This window comes from Garra rufa, chromosome 21 (genome assembly GCF_049309525.1).
Source record: "Garra rufa chromosome 21, GarRuf1.0, whole genome shotgun sequence".
Lineage (NCBI taxonomy): Eukaryota > Metazoa > Chordata > Actinopteri > Cypriniformes > Cyprinidae > Garra > Garra rufa.
The window spans coordinates 13,744,284-13,762,741 of NC_133381.1; the positions used below are offsets into that span (position 1 = coordinate 13,744,284).

Genomic DNA, 18,458 nt, shown 5'->3' on the forward strand with positions numbered 1-18,458 from the left:
GAGTGACCCATCGGAGCGGCTGGAACTCAACCTTTCGGGGTCAGTCTATTGTCTGCTGCACATTTGGTTCTTCATAAAACCTTCACCAGGAGATGTTATCACTCACTTGGGGAGGGTATGTCAGCTATCCCCATTCACAGAGCACAATAGCAGAAGATAACTCACCTGACCGTGCAGACAATGCAGTGGTACGATTGCTACGGATGGCCGTAAAGCCAGATCTTTCATTGTTAAATAGGAGAGTTAACCAAATGTTTGCTGCTGGCTCTACGCACGGCGCCACATCTGCTGAGCTTCAGTGTTGCACATGCACAGAGTCTCGCACAAACCACCATTTGTTTACAGGAGCAAAGGAAACAAAGTTTCCTTGCTTTAGCAAGTCTCCTCTTGGCTTATATTGAAATCCTTTGACATTTTTCTTTACAAATCCTCGTTTTGTACATCTAGTTCATGACCGTTGCTTTGTTTTGATCTCTCCACAGTGCGTTCACGTTCGTCACTTCTATTTTTTCTACAAGAATGCATCGTCCTTTATTCACCCCTCCCCCCACATTGGGATGGATGCACTTTATCGGACTTGTTTTGGACTGATGAAGAGAAACACCCACCTATGCAATTCTGAAGCTTGAAAATGCTAGGATAATAACTCCTATTGGATTCGTCTGAAAAAAGGAAGTCATATAGCTACACCTAGGATGCCTGGAGGGTGAGTAAATAATGGGCTAATTTTTATTTTTGGGTGAACTAACCCTTTAAATATATACCTTCATTTTCTGTAAGAGTGGGTGGGGTCATTTGTAAATTTTTAGTTTCTTCCTTCTGGTTTCATTGTGCCTAGCTATTTTTAGTCGTACAAAACAGCTTGTTTAGCTGCATGCTTGATTTTGCAGTTTGGTGTCTTACCATATTATTTGAATGTATTATCTTAATTATGAAAACACTGGTTTGTTATTCTTCTCCTTATGTCCCTATAGCATCTGATGAACCGGAAGTCTTGCCCATAGGCTTATGCCGCGTTCCAGGCAACCCGTTACTCTGTTTTTCCAAACTTCTACCCGTGAAAGTGCACCCGAACGGCAGTCAAACCCGTGACTTCCCACTCGTGAACTCATACTAGATCGATGTACTCCCAGTTCCGAGTTCTGACATTATGTAGCCTGCGAAACAACAATGTCAGCCCAGCCCCTATGGGTGCGGTGTTTGTGCAAGAGGTACAAGGTGGACAAAAAGACTTTAGGACAATATAATGTTGCAATCAAATTAATAATATAGTAATAATAATAATAAATGCGCTCAGGCAGTTTGGCGTGACTTGCCTAGAACGCTACAAAGTCGTGAGTCGTGGTTTGAAGTCGTGATTCAGGGGCTCAAAAACCTGCCTGGAACGCAGCACTACTTTCGCGTTAAAGAAGGTAGATGTTATAGAGCTCCGCCTCTTTTCAGCGCTTCCCTCTTTGTCTTTCGTCTTCCATTTGTATTTCCACAGCGTGAAGGTAAGGTTGTACAAATTTATGAATGAACCACTGGTTTAAAATTGTTCCTAGTTTACTGACGTTTGTTATAACATCTGCTTCAAACATTACTACATTGCACATGATAACTTTCGTTAACTCTTAAACAGTGATGCTACAGAGCTAGGGATATATTTTTTAATAACTTAAATTATAGAGGCATAATACTGCATTCTAATAGGCTTCAACACGCAGTGAATGCTTTTGGACGTGTTTTTTTTTTTTTTTTGCAAAGGGAGTGACTCGATAATGTCAGCACGTGTTTCTTTATATTGTCATTATCATTGTACAACAATTACGATATTACCGTAGACGATAAATATCGCACACCCCTATTGCAAAGGCTGGGTGGTAGCTATGTGGTTAAGCAATAATAATGCTTTCTTTGAGGTAAAAGTTTGATTATAAAACGTTTAAGCCCAATAGGAATTATTGTTGATGCATTTACCAAGATGTATTACTTTTGTTGTCATCCTGTATCTTTGCCAGCTATGCAGTGTTAACCTGCTGTTAATTTGGGGAAGGGTTGGGTCCGAACCCTAGATTGAGTGTTTGGGCAGTAGTCGCGTTGTTCTCAGGGTCTCTGGAGGGGGCAGGTCCTCAGGAAGGCCCCAAGCTGTGAGTAAACAGCTGTATGTAGCATCGCCTGGCGGTCTGGAGCCAGCCACAGACCCTTACTCCCACTCACTGACCCGTTTGTGTCAGTCACCCCCGTCCTATTAATAGACAAGACCTGCAGCCATACTCACACTTCTGAATGGAAAAACACTGTGGCAACAGTGGACCGAAATCAAATTTGTGATACATGGTCTGGTTGACCACACTACTATTCGAAAGATCTGGTAGTGAATTGTATACACAGTATGGTCTTTCACAGCATCTTTTTGGTACATCTTTTGTCGACATGGACTGATGAAGGGATGAATGTACAAAGTGATGTGTCACTGTGATGAGCAGTGACACATGTGAGTGAGTAACGCTCCAGCGCCTCTCTAGAACTGCAGGATCTGGGCCTGTGGGGCGGAGATGATCAACCGTTTGATAAGAGAACAGAGAAACGTGACAGGAAATGGGATTTGTTCAGGTTCAGCGCTCCACTTAAAGCTTGCTAGAGGAGAGCACTCACTAGTGTCCCATTAATTGACCATAATTACCAGGAAGACAGAGTGGCTAATGTGACATATGAAATGGGTTCATGTTGGGGTGACATGATTGTTCTGATTTGAAACGGCTCGAAACAACCTACATCCTACAGCCACATGGTCCATCCTTTATAAGGGGGGCACGTAGTCAAACCTTTCAACATTTACTGATTTTACATCATATGTAATAATCATCGTGTCATCGTCTGGAAAATGTATTCCGTACAGAAGGGGGCTCAGTTTTCAGTCATGAAGTTTTCAGCTTCAGATCTTGTTTGATCCAGTGTGATTCATAAGGAAAATAAATACAGTTTTTAAACTTGATGACAGGGTTTTTAAAAATGTGCGCTGTTAATCTTCTCGACAAAGGGAAGGATGAGCAAAAGCACATTATGGGAGGCAGACTATTATTAATATTTAATTCCCATGACCATTAATGGCAGATTCCAGTAATATATAGGACATGTGCTCAATCAGTTTTTTAGTAAGAGACTGATCATTCATCTGTTAAAAAAAAGGCAGTCTAATTCATATAGTAACTAAGCAGGAGTTATATTAAATTCAAATTAAAAAATAAAGTAAAATATTAAATAATGCATTATTAGTTATTTTAACTAAATTATTTTAATTAACAGGAAAATGTAATGTTAAAAAGCTCTTAGTATTAAAATTGTTAATTGGTGAACTGTTCTTACTTTTTTTTTTAAATATGTATTATTCAAGGTTTATACATACATTATATACATTTGTTCGTTTGCAAACATTAAACAATATACAGTTAAGTTTGTATGATCCAAAAATCAAGTAAAGAGAACAGGAAATTAACTGCATTGTAAATGAATAAATAAAAGTGATTATTAAATAATGAAAAATAATTATTGTAGTGCAACACTGCCATCTATTGGCATTACTTGGTTACGCTCACAACATACATTTATTTTCTTAAATCAATTCACTTATAACGCCGGTAGGTGTCACTACAACATCACATTTAATTGATTTAAAATAAACAGGAGGTCTAGCACTCTTTGGCTCATTGTTTTTAATAAAAACGGCCTTCTCTTTGTCTCTATTTATTATTACACATATACATCTTTGTTATAATTACCATAATTATATAGTCTACCTTTGACACTTGCATGTCCAGAGAAATCTAAAAATATTCATCTCTCCATTGCTTTGTTTAACAGGGAGATTTGCTCTGTAAATGATGTGTTTCTGGAGGCAGAGAGCTAAATTACTTTATAGAGGGATGCCAACTTTGTAAAGGAAATTGGCAGAGATTGGCTGGCACTACCTACGTGATTGAATGCTCAGCATATCAATGACCTTGTTCAAAGCAGAGCTGGAATTCAGCACACAAAGCCACCATTATTGCAATGAGAACAATGGCATCTACCCACATTTTGGATAACACAACTTATTTAGCTCCTGTTTGGATGTGGATTTTACGAGGAATACATTAATTACAAGCAAACGCTGTTTTTAAAGACCAAACTCTGATTAAATATAAACAACAGGTATACTACGTATTTTACGTTACATATGATTAATAAATGTATAAAAATGTAAAATTCTCTTCTACACGTTGATACCATGCAGTCTTTGTTAACACGCTGCTTTGATCAGTTGTGTTTTTCTGTTAATAGTCGTGTGTCATTTCGCTCTAACATCCTCAAGTGATTGTAAAGGTATGAGAAAAAGATGAGGCCCCAGCGAGGATCGAACTCGCGACCCCTGGTTTACAAGACCAGTGCTCTAACCACTGAGCTATGGAGCCAAGTTGCTGCTTGCTAACTAGGTAATGGCTAATAAAGGTAAACATACGCATTGTTACTTCGAAAAACAGAAAGAAATACTATATTATACCAGTACGATAATATGCAAGATATTTTCCTTGTATTTCGATATATATCTATATATTCTAATGTCGTATTTAGCTACAAATGTTTAGCAAAGCAAACGAACCTCACGTTACTTAACGACTCTACAAAATTAATGTGCTAACGTTGCAACAAAATATCTAACAACTACTTGACAGAAAAAGGTTATTATTTAGAGAAAATATTTAAAAATGTCTGCTGTATGTACAAATGAAGTACAACAAAACAACTAGAATGACCAGTTGTTGTGTGCCATATCCGAAACGTAGCAGCTAGCTAGCTGAATTTTAAAGTTTTGAGTACGGTATTACAGTATACAAGACTGTATACTGTAATACCATGGTACTTTGACAGATTATTTACATAATATATGAATACCATATTCATATAGTATATATAGTGTACACCAAAGTACTTCAAAATATAGTCAAGTTATTATAGTTACTGTAGTAAGTTACTATATAGCTATAGTTCATTTATGCAAGTGATGATAGATAGCAAAATAAAGTGAACTGTGATTATACCCAAAGATTCTTCATACAGTGGACTACCTGTAAAACTAATCAAATTTGGGACCAAAAATTATTCAGTCACTTTGACCTGACCATGTGTCTTTTTTTTAATTGCTAATGCGACATTTTTACACCACAGCACAGACTTAACAAAATTAAGCATTGCTTGGTAATTGGTCAACAAAGTAATGATAGTTGTGTAAATATTTTCATATTAACAGTTCTCTAGTAACTCTGAGTAAATTTTGGTTAACTGATATTTATTACATATCTTTCTATCAAAGTTATCTGACATTATCAAGATGAATTTGTTCTGACACAGTTCTTGTCATAAATGTGGTTTGACTGTACAGACTCAGAGCAAACCATCCAATACATATTTAAGGCATAGTTCAACCAAACATGAAAACTTTTGTCATCATTTACTCAACCTCGAGTTGTTCCAATTCTGAGTTTCTTTCTTCTGTTGAACACTAATAGAAGATATTTTGAAGCATGTGTGTAACCAAACAGTTGATGGCAGCCATTGACATTGATTTTTGGGTGAACCATTCCTTTTGTTGTAAGTTCTACGTGCAGTTTTTCTCATGATGGTTTGCGTTAGTCACAAAAATAATCACAAAAATCTTAATCATTCCAAATTTATTTGTAAAAATGACAGTAAATGAACTCTTTCAAAAGTTACACAATGATGTAATTTACTGGATAACAAAAGTTCAAAGATTGAGACAAAATAAAACATCCACATAGGTCTATGAATTTGAGCATCAAAACACTAACATGAATGCTTTGTTATTCAAAAATTAAACTCAAGATCACATTTTATCATAGTCTTATATAGTCTCATATGTCTTCTGTATTGCAGTTGGTAAGGATGAGGTAGACCTATGTGCTACAAACTAATAACAAAAAGGTTGTTTCAGAACCTTTCAGATTAATCCAGGCCTGAAACTGAATTTCCACATATCACTCCTGCATCTTCATAGTGAGCACAGTTGTGTATGCCAATGCCAGCGTGCTGACAGTCCAAGAGAGTTTCCTCAGTCCCCTCACACTGCACATCATCTAGAATAATCTTCAGGCTCGCCCCCTCTCCAAACTCAGCATGCTTGGCAGCCTTAAGCGCATGTTGGAACCCCAGTTGCCGGCAAACCACTATGGCATTCTTGGTGTTCCAAAGATCGTCACAAACGGTTCCCCATTCCCCATTAGCGTATACTTCCACTCTTCCCCGATCCCTCCGACCTTCTTCAACCCCGACCAATCTCACTGCTCCGTTCTTGTGCTTGCCCTTCCTGCGTCTACCCTTTCTCTGCCTGGATGTCCTGAGAGGCTTGGGTGTGGTTGGGGTGAATGGTGTGGGGGTGACCTGCCCATCCTGCTCTCTAAAGCTGTCCAGCAGCTCTTGGAGCCAGTCTTTTACGACAGCGTCAGGAAGTTCCTCTGGATGTGAGAGTCTGGGATGCTTAGTTGGAACATGGACTCCAATCAGTGCTGTGAAAAGAGGGATTTACTCAAATTCAATTACTCAGTCATGTTCAAAAGCGTTGCCACTTTTGAACTTCAGGTTCAAGGTGATGCTTACCGCCAGCTTGGCCTACAAGAATACATACTCCCTGTGGCATTCTATTGCATATTTGGCAAAAAATTAAATATTTTGGGCTAGGGGTGTGCGATATGACGATTTTTGATCGTGGACGATTAAAATGTCTCCACGATCTGCTTTTGAATAAATATCGTAGTATCGTGCTACAGTGTGCCTCCGTCTTAATATACTGTACATTCACTCACGGGACACTGCACTTATTCATATTCGCGATCACAAAAGTACATTATTTGAATGTGCTTCAAAGTCTTGCCGGTAAAATAACGCCATTTGGTCCGCGCGCTGTTCTGGCATGCGCTTCATGAGCGCGTAAACCTGAAGCACGTGCGCTAAAAGCCTGTCAAACAGCACCTGATTACTAAACTGAGCTATCTTTGGCGTTTAATTTGCTTATACTGTCAAAAACACGCAAGGATTACATATAAACACAGTCGGTTGTCTAAAGTGAAAGTAAACAGTTAAGAGAAAAACGGATGCGCGTCTGTATAGATGCGTGCAGCTCTGCGACAGAGCTAAACATGCTGTCGATCGTCATTAAAGGGACAGTACACCCAAAAATGTTGTCACTCACATGTCCTAAATCTCTATTAATTTTTTTTTCTTGTGCTTAACACAAAAGAAGATATTTTGAAGAATGTGGGTAACAGTAGCTGGTCCCCACTGACTTAAAATAAATAAATAAAATATATGGAAGTAACTGGGGACCCAGCAACTGTTTGGTTACCCACATTATTCAAAATAAGTTTTATGTTCAGCATGTTTTATGCTTAAAAAAATGCGAGAGTGAGTAAATGATGACAGAATTGTCATTTTTGGGTGATGATACACTAATAAAACAAAACACAAAGGAAAATCACTCACTGCTCTTGACTGAAGAACTTCAATACAGTTGCTTTAAATGTTGCTTCTATGTATAATTTTTGTATAATGTATATAGTGTTTTATTTTTATATTTGTTAATTAAATTTCTTGAATGCTACTGATAAATACATGGACTGTACCTGAAAATTAAAGCACTGTTTGTTTTATTTGTATAGTATGTGTATTTGTAACATGTAGCTTATCTTTGTTCTTATTTTTTAAAAACAAAGAAAATAATGACAAAGATTTTTTGTTTTCGCCCACTTTGGCTTAAATATCTGCCATTCTTTTTATTTTATATTTTGTTACCTTGTAAGGTTTTGGTTTTAAAATAGAAAAATTAATTTGGCTGTACTACTCAGACAACTTGTAAAAAAGTAAAACCAACATGACAAAGAATCGTGATAAAATCGTGAATCGTGATATTTCTTGAAAAAATCGTGATATGATATTTTTACCATATCGCCCACCCCTATTTTGGGCACATATGCACATAGCTTAATGGCAAAAAAAAATGTATGTACAGATTTACTAGATTTCTTAAAAAAAGCAGCTGACTTACTTTCCTTTGGCTCGAATGGTATAAGATTGCTCCTAACACGAACTGAAAGCGGCTCATAATGACATTTTCCTGGTGGTGCACGTCTGTAATAAAGCAGGGAATTTTAAATAAATATTCTGGGTTCATTCGACAGCATTTGTGACCTTAATAACACAATCCAAGTTGCGTTGAGACTCGTTTTGGAGGGTTTATAAACAACTGTGAAGCTTAGAATTTCATAAAAGCACTTATTCTGTTCAAACTTTGGATTATTTGAGCTGTAAATCAGTTCTTGACATTTTTACAGTTGTTTTAGGGTTTTAGGTATTATGTTGTCATGATGTCGTTGTAAAAGTGGAGATAGCTTTACACAGAAAAGGTTAGCAAGTAAAATTACAGACTTAAAACGTTACTCTGCATATTGTTTATGCCTTGCGGTTATACTTTTAAAACATTTATGGATTGGATTCTTTCACATCTGTAAGTGTTTCAAGTTACCCAGATTTTTTTTCTAAAGAAAGGGAGGGACAAGTTAAAATACATGCAGTACTTGGCCAGATTTGATTTAATCTGCGTCAGAGAGAGGGAGAGACTGATTACAGCAGCACATATTGCTGCCAACACAGCTTTTTCATCTTTTGAGAGTAAAGTCTGTTAAGAGGCAACACAGGCTGATCTTTGCACACCATGATACTACCTCATGAATGATAAAAAATGAATACCTTGAGGGATCAACAATCTTGTACACAACACCTGTGGGAGATGTTGCACTTGGTATTTCGGTGGACATGAAATAGAGTTCACCTGGTCATAGAAAAACAAATTAAATCACATTAACTATTAATCAAATTACTAAAAAACTCTAAATAGGTGCTAGTTACTACTTTTTGCAGCATATAAAGCATTAAAAAGCAACATATAGCCGTTCTGCGAACATACCTGCTTCATCCTCTGCAAATGAAATGATGTACGGATAGTAATTGTTGATGAGCCCTGGAAATGAACAAGTCAGACCGACACCCATGCAGATCTCGTTGTATTCCCAATTACGTGTGTTTCGGTTTTCCTTTAAACTCATCAGGCGTCTGTGGAAATTCATACAGTTCACATTTTGAACAAATGAAATTAGTTATGACCTCAAGTAGTATCACTACAACATATACACTAATGTTCTACAATTCTGAATTAATTAGTTGATCATAAAATCAGTAAAAACAGTAATAATTCAAAATATTATTTTCTATTCTATTTTAATATTTTTAAAAATTTAGTTTATTCCTGTGATAGCAATGCTGAATTTTCAGCATTATTGATCATTATTGCGTTATTATTATAGATCATAATGATCTCAAAGTTTTGAACAGGAGTGTACACACAGTCGCTTGCGAAAGTATTCATACCCCTTCTTTTTTCACATTTTGTTATGTTGCTGCCTTACATTAAACGGCTTTAAATGACTTTTTCTTCCACATCAGTCTACACTCCATACACCATAATGCCAAAGTAAAAAACATCTTAACATCTTTGCAAATTTATTGAAAATACAACACTTATATAATTTCATTGCATAAGTATTCATACCCATATTTGGGACACTTGAAATTTAGCTCAGGGGCATTCATATTGCTTGTAGATGTTACTACACTTTAAGTGAAGTTATCCTGTGGTGAATTAATTTGAATGGTCATGATTTTGAAAGGCACACATGCCTTAATAAAAGGTCTAACTGCTGAAAATGCATATCAAAAAAACCAAGCCCTAAGGTCAAAAAATCTGCAGAAGAAATTCTGCTGCATTGAAGGTTTACAAAAGCATGTAGTCTTCATTACCCTTAATGGAAGTTGTTTGAAACAACCAGGACTCATCCCAAAGCTGGTCTCTTGGCCAAACTGAGCAATTCATGGAGAAGGGCCTTGGTTAGAGTGGTGACCAAGAACCTGATAGTTAGACATAGTTAGACCAGACACTGCTCATCACCTGAAAAGTACTATCCCAACAGTAAAGTGTGGTGGTAGCAGCTTCATTCTGTGGGGCTGTTGTTTAGAGGGTGGGACTGAGGGACTCATCAGATTAGAAGAAAAGCTCAGTGCACCAAAATATTCAGATTATATTAATGAATGTATTAATGAAAACTCAGTCCAGAGCATTCAGAACCTCACACTGGACAGAAGGTTCACCTTTCAACAGGATAATAAGCCAAAACACACAGCAAGATTGGTTTATAGACAACTCTGTGAATGTCCTTGAGTGGTCCAGCCAGAGCCTGGGCCTGAACCCAATCAAATATTTCTGGAGAAACTGTAAAGATGTGCGCTTACCCCCATCCAAACTGACAGAGCTTGAGAGGTGAATATGTGAGGAGAAGAATGGTAGATAATTGCTAAATGCTGATGAGCAAAGCTTGTCGCATCATACCCAAAAAGACTTGAGGCTGTAAAGGTGCTTCAGCTAAGTACTGAGTTAAGGGTATGAATACTTATGAAATATATTTATTTCAGTTTTTTATTTTTAATAAATTTACAAAATTGTGACGAATCTGTTTTTGTGCTGTCATTACGGTGTATGGAGTGTAGACTGATTAGGAAAAAAAGTTATTTAAAGCAGTTTTACATAAGGCAGCTACATAAAATGTGAAAAAATTAAAGGGATTTGAATACTTTCGCAAGGAACTGTACATACATTTATTTCATTACTTACCCACTCATGAAGTCTCCAAATATGTACATGCCATTTAAATTTGGATTTTCACAGCCTCTGTAAACATATCCACCTGTGACAGATTTACCCATTTTGTGTGGATATGCATAAATTGGAAGAACATCATCTAGAAGTAAAAAAGTTCAAATGTAAAATAATTTATGGGATGAAAAAGACAAAATTAATTCAATTGTTTTCCAAACATCAAGAAATTGGAGGACTGACTGAACTGTATTCCCACCTAAGGAACTGTTGGCGCAGAGTTTCTTGTCATAACAAGAGAAGCCCTCTTTTGCTCTCCAGCCATAATTCCGGCCCTTCTCCACAATGTCTACTTCCTCATACTTATTCTGGCCCACGTCCCCACAGAAGATTCGTCCTTTTCCTTCCTTGGTATTCGGATCTCCTCTGTCAACCGAGCACCTCCACATGTTCCTCACCCCATAGGCAAACACCTCCGGACGAGCATTGGGTTCATGCACAAACGGATTGTCTGGAGGGATTCTATAAAGCGGCCCCCTTTCGTTGTCATCTACATCAATGCGCAGAACCTTTCCTAAAAGGGCAGATCTAGCAGTAACATCCAGATTAGAAAGGGAAAATATAACCATACCTGTCCTTCTTGTACCAAACTGAATTTCGACTAATCATCTTAACTTACTTGTTCTGTGCATTTCCGAATTTCCCAAACGGATCTCCTGCCATTCCACCATCCCCAGTGAAGATGTATAAGTAGCCATCATCAGCAAAAAGAAGCTGCCCACCATTGTGATTAGAAGCAGGTTCATCAATCTCCAAAATGATTCTGAGGGGAAAATGAAGACAGAGGAAGTATTGGATGCTCTAAACTCAATATGAAAGAAGAAAAACTGCTCACCTCTCCGAACCATGGTCAACCACGTTCATATCCACAGAAGAGATGCGGAACTCACTGATACGGATTCTCTCATCAATGCCCACCTCAACCGAGTAGTATACATACAGCTTCCCATTGTATTTAAAGTCGGGGTGTAACGTCAGTCCCAAAAACCCTCTTTCATCACCTTCCCATGGAGACGTCAACACAGCCTCTGTGATGTTTAGAAATGGCTTTTCAAGCTTTGATCGATCTGGAAGGTATACCCAGACCAAGCCAACTTGTTCGGCAACGAAAAACCTGTGTGTGCCATCATTGGCATGAACCATAGCAAGAGGATTCTGGAGTCCATTGGCAACCTCCTCCAAACACAGCTGCAAGCAGCCGTCAGAGTCCTCTGCGGTGCGGCCAAGATTTTTGGTCAACCGTTCATTGCTCAGCAAATGAGGATAGCAGTAATCTGGGTCATCCAACTCAAGGTACTGACAAAGTCTGCTCTGGTCATGCTCGAGTTCTGCAAGACGTGGATCGTCAGACAACAAGGTAAGGAAAGATCTGCACTTGGAATGAAACTGAGAGCAGTAGTCTGGACAGAGTCCAGGTATGGTCCGTAAGGTTGTGCTAGGGTCTTCAGCATCAAAAAGGTGAGCAGCGTATGGAGAGCATTCCTAAAGAAGAGAAGCAGGAAAGGTGGAGAATTAGTAACTGAATAACTGAATCGCAATAGCCTCAAGCAATGGATTTGACTAGTCAAGTCTGCTTTCCCACAACAGTCTCAACAGTCTGAGAAACCACAACCACTTAACCACCTCAGAAGTCCTTATGTGACCTCTGGTTGCCAGACAGTTTTGACTGGTTACTAGGGTGTTATAACCAGTTTGTAGCCTACATGGAAAAGTGGGCTATGGTGTTACATTTAAAACTTTTTTTAAAAGAAATGAACACTTGTATTGATCACTGATGCATTAAATTACATTTTTGTTCATACTTGCTAGTGAGTCATTTGGCCTTTCACCAAACAACCGTGTTTCAACTCAATGGCAATGCTGGCAGACAGACCGTTGGACATCATCGCTAACAATTTATGGCTGCAGACTGCGGTACGTGTTGAGGGGAGAACATATAATGGTTCGAGTACATTTACAAGCAACAAGAACAAAAAAAAGAGTTGAAATGTTTGCATTGACCAAACTTACCTGACAGATAAGATCTTGAACATAAGCTGCACAGTTGGAATATCCATAATAATCGAAGTTATCCATTACCCGATAGTATTTTGCCATCAGCTCTTGGTCTCTGGCATAGTCACAGCAGCCGAAGTTTTTATACATCTGACAGAACTGAAGTTCTTGTTGAGGCTGAAAGGGAGGTTTAAAATCCAAACACTGCGGATGCAGGAACGCAGGTGCGATCCAAAACGCCAGCAAATAAAACAAAATAAACGGAGACTGCCATATACGGCCGAAAACATCGCAAAAGTACCACATAGCGCTCAAAGCCTGGCGCCCAACTTCAGATACATGGAAGTAAAAGTTATGCAATGGCGAGGATACTCTGCGCGTGTCCTCACTGACTTATGTAGTCGTGCACTTTGCCCTGATTTTAATCATCAACCATTTCCAAACAATTTCGCGTCTTGTTTACTGTGTAGCGACTAAATACGAATCGCAGATTGGCTGGACCACTATCATACTAAACCATCTCCTCCATGTTTGAGTTTCGAGACGTGTCTGACATCCTGAGCAGATGTGAGACACACACAGGTCCAAACCGCAATTCTTCGACTGTAACTCATGTCTACCAGCAAACGTGTGTTATGCAGGAGTTTACCATAGAAACTATAAAAACGGCTAATTTCCACAGGTTTAATGTTTCGTTTAACCCTTTATAAGCGGACGTTTAACCCATACCTAACAATTAAGTATAATTTTAACTCATTGCTTTTACTGATTTTATACATGTTTCATGTTTCAAATGTGTTCTTGCTGAAGTGAAATACAAATCAATTTACTGAAAAGTGTCTGTATTAAATTAGAATCATTTGTGTACTGAGTTTTCCTGTCAGGTCATTTGTAAGGAAAATAACGGATTAATTAAATAATTGTTGTTTATACAGAAACCAAACAGAAAGTCAGTCTCAATAGAAAATGAGGATTAAAGTGTGAGGTCTAGATTTGAATGTGCGGAAACTAAACAATAATCTTTGTTCCATCTGTTCTCGCTGTTATGCAACCATAGTTTACCAGTAATATTTCAAACACTTGGATACCCTCACTTTGTACTCATGTTTTGTTGAAATAAGCTGTACTTATAGTAATTTAATTTCAAAATAAATCTCCCTGCAATTGTTTATTGTTAAAAAAAAAATAAACTTTTGTCTGACATAATAAAAACCCAGTTATAGTGAAATAGACCTTTTCGGAAAGTAGATTATTTTTCATGATAGTAACATTTTTTACTGTTTTGAGTCATTGTGACCACAAATATGCAGAAAATATATAAAGCAAATCTATATTGACAACTGGTGTGCGTAGAAACACAAATCAGATGTGAAAGTTAATTGTATTTAATATTTTTCTTATATACAGTATCTGAATGAACATGCAAATATGAAGCTTGAGTATTGCTTGTAATCAGTTCTTGTAATGATTAAAGGTTTTAGGTCTCTGAATGATATTGGAAACATTCCAGAAACAAAAAATAGCAGTTGAGTAGCTACATACTGGTTAATAACTGTTAATGTGCAGTGTGTCTAATTTTAGTTTATTTTCCCTGATGAATACAATCAGGTTATGTAAGATAATATTCTAATTTCTAAAAAATAGAGATAGATGGTGATATTTGTTTGCTGCATAGAATTCTAATTTGTAGGTTTCTGAAAGGTTTTCATCTGGAAAGCTCTTTGCAATCTCTGTATCAGTTCCAGACACTATATTTGTTTTGAGTCTTTCAGCAGTTCTTAAACGATTCCAGCTGATTAATGAATGTCTAAGTCATGTTGACATTCAACAATTACAGATGTGAGCAACGTTGAGACTAGTTTTAGTCACTAGATGGCGATGTGCTCACACCACAACCATAGAAGAATCCAAGTTCATTACCCACGTATAGATTACACTTAAAAAGGTGTTTTTGCAGTGATGCTATAGAAGAACAAATTTTGGTTACCGAAAGAACATTTGAGTGAACTGTTCTTAAAATAACCTATTAGAAGGACATTTAAAAAAAAATCTAAAGAAACTTTTTCGACTATAAAGAACCTTTTCTGCATTTGCAGGGTTCCATGGATGTTCAAGGTCCTTCATGGAACCATCGATGCCAATAAAGAACCTTTATTTTTAAGTGTGTAAGGCTTAAGTGATATTTGATATTTAAATGTCCTTATGCATTCATTCACATGATGTATTAACATATGAATAGGTAATTTTCTGATGTTGCTCCAGTCTTTAATATCCGTTGGAATGTTCCTGTAAAGCTTCATTGTTTAAAAATAGGTCATAAAATTGAACAGAAAGTTATTATTAACGAAATTAGGACCCATCTGAATGCTCACAGAAAGCTTGGTGCCTATATTTGGTACATTCACATGAAAATTATGAACTACTTTTTGGAGCAGAATTTTAATGATTCCCTATTGGCTGAAACATGCCTACCATTCTTTAGCTTGTTTTCAACCCTATCATTTGACATTCACACAACTCAAGCGGTGCAATCAAGCACTTAGTAGTGCTATAAATACCACTACATTATTGGTTTTTATACTACTTAATGTGTCACTGACGTTGGCAATGAATAGCTGTACAATTCTTTTAAGCTTATTAAACTATTTGCTATCTTATCTGGATGAGGTAATGTGTTTCAATAAAGGATTATCATCTTCAGAAACACCCAAACAATACGTTTCTCAATGTCAGAATATTATTTTAGTGTAGTCTTCGTCTAATTTTGCGTATATTGAATACATACAGCAGGACAAAAACGTGATATTTGAATGCAGCTCAAAGGTGAATTCGGTCGAGTCCTTACGCGCCCCCTTCAGGAACAGCTAGTAAAGTTAGCAGGTAATACAGCGAACGCGTCGCGTTCAGCACTGACGTCACAAAACGCTGAGCTGTAGCGCAACTACGGACGCATTTTCTCACCATTCATCTGCTTCAGCGGTTGGATGCGCGACCGGACAGTCACATCACTGGGCACAGTGTCAGAAAGAGGAGATTCCAGCTAAAACAAATATGAAATAACGACAGAAGAGGAATTTATATCAAACGCGTCGTAGTGTTTCCTTATCTGAGTCAGTTAAAGTGAGTTTCTTCGTTGCGGAGTTTTGCTTTCATCCCTCGAATTACTGGATTAATTTTATTATGAGTTTAACATTGCTTGCTACGTTTTCGCGAAGGAATGATTAGAAAAGCGTGACCAGATCTCTCAGGTCAGACCACTTTTAACGACAGGAATATGGCAAAAAATATTATAGACGTTCCAAGGGATGATTTAAGTAAGATATCGGATGAAGAGCTGCTTAAATGTAGCAAAGAAGAGCTGCTTAGGAGACTCCGAAAAGTGGATAGTGAAAAGATTAACTTAATGGTGGAACATGGGAACATGATGAAGGACGTCAACCGGAGATTACAAGTGCATCTCCACGAAATACGGAGCTTGAAGGAAGTCAACCAGAAACTGCAAGAAGACAACCAGGAGCTTAGAGAACTGTGTTGTTTCTTGGATGATGACCGGCAGAAAGGGAAGAAGCTGTCCAGGGAATGGCAGAGATTTGGCAGGTACACTGCTAGTGTTATGTGGAAGGAGGTTGGTATATTCCAGCAAAAGCTGAAAGACCTAGAGACCAACCAAGAGAGTGTGATGAGAGAGAATGTTGAGCTCAAGGAGATCATCCTCATGTTAGATGATGAGAGGAATGGAGCCGGATCTAGGAGCTCCATAGACAGCCAATCCAGTCTGACCAATCTCAACGGAGGTTCTGCAACTGTAAGGGATGTTGGAGATGGGAGCAGTACCTCCAGTACAGGCAGTGCTGGAAGCCCTGATCACCACCACAACCATATGCACAAACCTTCAGAGGGAAAAATGGTGTCTATTAGGAGGTCTATGGATGATCTATCAACCAATCATCTTCTCAGAAGCATACCGAATGGGCTCAATGGTGAGTTTAGGCACTTGGATTACTGGTTTAGTGGAAAGCATTCCATATTTCTCATATATGTTGGTGTTTTAGCAGCTCCGGTGCATGGAGAAAGTGCAGAGTAATGTTCAGTTGAGAATATGATGCAGGAATAAACATGTAGAAGTGTTGTTTTCCCCTGAAAGTAATGAAAAAAAGAAATAAAAACAAACAAAAAGTACTCTGTAAATCAAGAATTTAAAATTAAGTATTTAAACATCAAAAGTTCTTGAAGAAACTACTTTTCTTAATGCATCTTCATTCAGTGATCACTTTTGAGATATGGCCAACAAAACATGTCTAAAATACCTTTCTGGTGCCCTTTTAACATTGAAAGTTTTATGCAATTGTGTACATTGGCATCCAAGGATGTTCATCATTTTATGCTAGCCATATGCAGTGATTAAGACTTTCATGGGTTTCCAGGGAAACTCTAATACAGCCAATTGTGGCTTCAGGTTTAAGTTGTGACTGTATTAACACATGGTCAGCCACTTATATTGAACAGGCTGGAGCTACAGATGCTACTGCACTAATTGCTTCAGCCCAAGAAGTCTGGTCTAATGAGGATTTAATACTCTATTGGCCTTGTGACGTTGGTGCACGCTGTCAGCTCTGTCAATAAGACGTCAGATGCTTCATTCAGACAACAGGCATTGAACTTCATTCAACAAATGGTTGAGAAACTTATTAGTGGTTGAGATGTACACTTATTTTCAAAAGTAGGAGTCTGTAAGATCTCAAGTCTCAGAAATCTTCGGAAATCTTTCAGATATGCTGATTTGGTGTTTAAGAAATATTGTTATCAATGTTGGAAAACAGCACTGCTTAGTGTTTTTGTGGAAACCGTGATACATTTTTCAGGATTCTTAGATAAATAGAACATTCAAAAGAACAGCATATATTTTGAATGGAAATTTTGCAGGATTTCTTTTGTCTCACTTTTGAACAGTTTTGATGCATCTTTGCTGCATCTACCCCAAATTGTAATGTGTAAATCAAATAATATGTCATTTTTTTGTGGATAAACTTCATGCATTGCTGTCATTCTTTTAGTCAGAGGTGATACAGAGATTATTTTTCTATTTTTTCTTTATGTTTTTATTGCCACTAACCTGTGACCCTATAGAGGGTGTGTATCTGTCATAAGTGCCTGAAGGTGCTATTATGTTGTGTACTTTGGAGTGTTTACTTTTGATTTGCATGGATACCAGATGATCTTACGTCACAGTGTCACGTTTGGCTATACGGTTATATAAATGCCTGTACTGGTGGTTAAGTTGTTTTTAGTTTCATTCTTAGATTCAAATGTCACTGTGCAGCTTGTCTTAATCCTTTTATTTCACATCTGCTTGTATATTGCTTTACCATTGTTTTTTGCATTGCAGTTTTCAATTTTACCAGATACTTACATCTTAAATAATTTACTAACGTGGAATGCTACTGTGCAATTTAATACAAAGTTTCAAAACCTTTCTGATAGGTGCAAGCTATGTGGTAAGTGCATAACATGCCTGTATATTTTTGGCATAAAAGAAGAGTAAAATCTGTGCACCTTAGTGAAATGCATCTGCTAAGGACATGAATTTATTGTAATAAAAGTGCACATTAGACACGTTCACTCAGCAGGCCAGGCCTATTCCATCAGCAAGATTCACTCAAGACTAACA

The 18,458-nt window shown here is 37.6% G+C and overlaps 2 protein-coding genes and 1 non-coding gene across 3 annotated transcripts in view; 1 reads left to right on the plus strand and 2 right to left on the minus strand.

Annotated features, from left to right (window-relative positions):
- Positions 1 to 4,360: 4,360 nt before the first annotated feature.
- Positions 4,361 to 4,433, minus strand: trnat-ugu (transfer RNA threonine (anticodon UGU)). Its single transcript has one exon. It is a non-coding gene; the product is annotated as a tRNA-Thr (tRNA).
- A 1,240-nt stretch (positions 4,434 to 5,673) lies between these two features.
- hhipl1 (HHIP-like 1) lies at positions 5,674 to 13,329 on the minus strand. The gene is made up of 9 exons (XM_073826804.1): positions 12,806 to 13,329; positions 11,631 to 12,277; positions 11,415 to 11,558; positions 10,995 to 11,323; positions 10,754 to 10,880; positions 8,996 to 9,141; positions 8,779 to 8,860; positions 8,078 to 8,160; positions 5,674 to 6,542 (listed from the first exon to the last, which is right to left on the minus strand). Exons 1-9 carry the CDS (start codon positions 13,094 to 13,096, stop codon positions 5,983 to 5,985), a joined length of 2,409 nt encoding a protein of 802 aa, XP_073682905.1. The 5' UTR covers positions 13,097 to 13,329; the 3' UTR covers positions 5,674 to 5,982.
- A 2,446-nt stretch (positions 13,330 to 15,775) lies between these two features.
- Positions 15,776 to 18,458, plus strand: part of ccdc85ca (coiled-coil domain containing 85C, a) — a 52,156-nt gene continuing 49,473 nt past the window's right edge. The window contains exon 1 of the mRNA XM_073827200.1: positions 15,776 to 16,770. Within this exon, the coding sequence (XP_073683301.1) occupies positions 16,065 to 16,770 (706 nt within the window). The 5' untranslated portion in view covers positions 15,776 to 16,064. The remainder of the gene's footprint in view (positions 16,771 to 18,458) is intronic.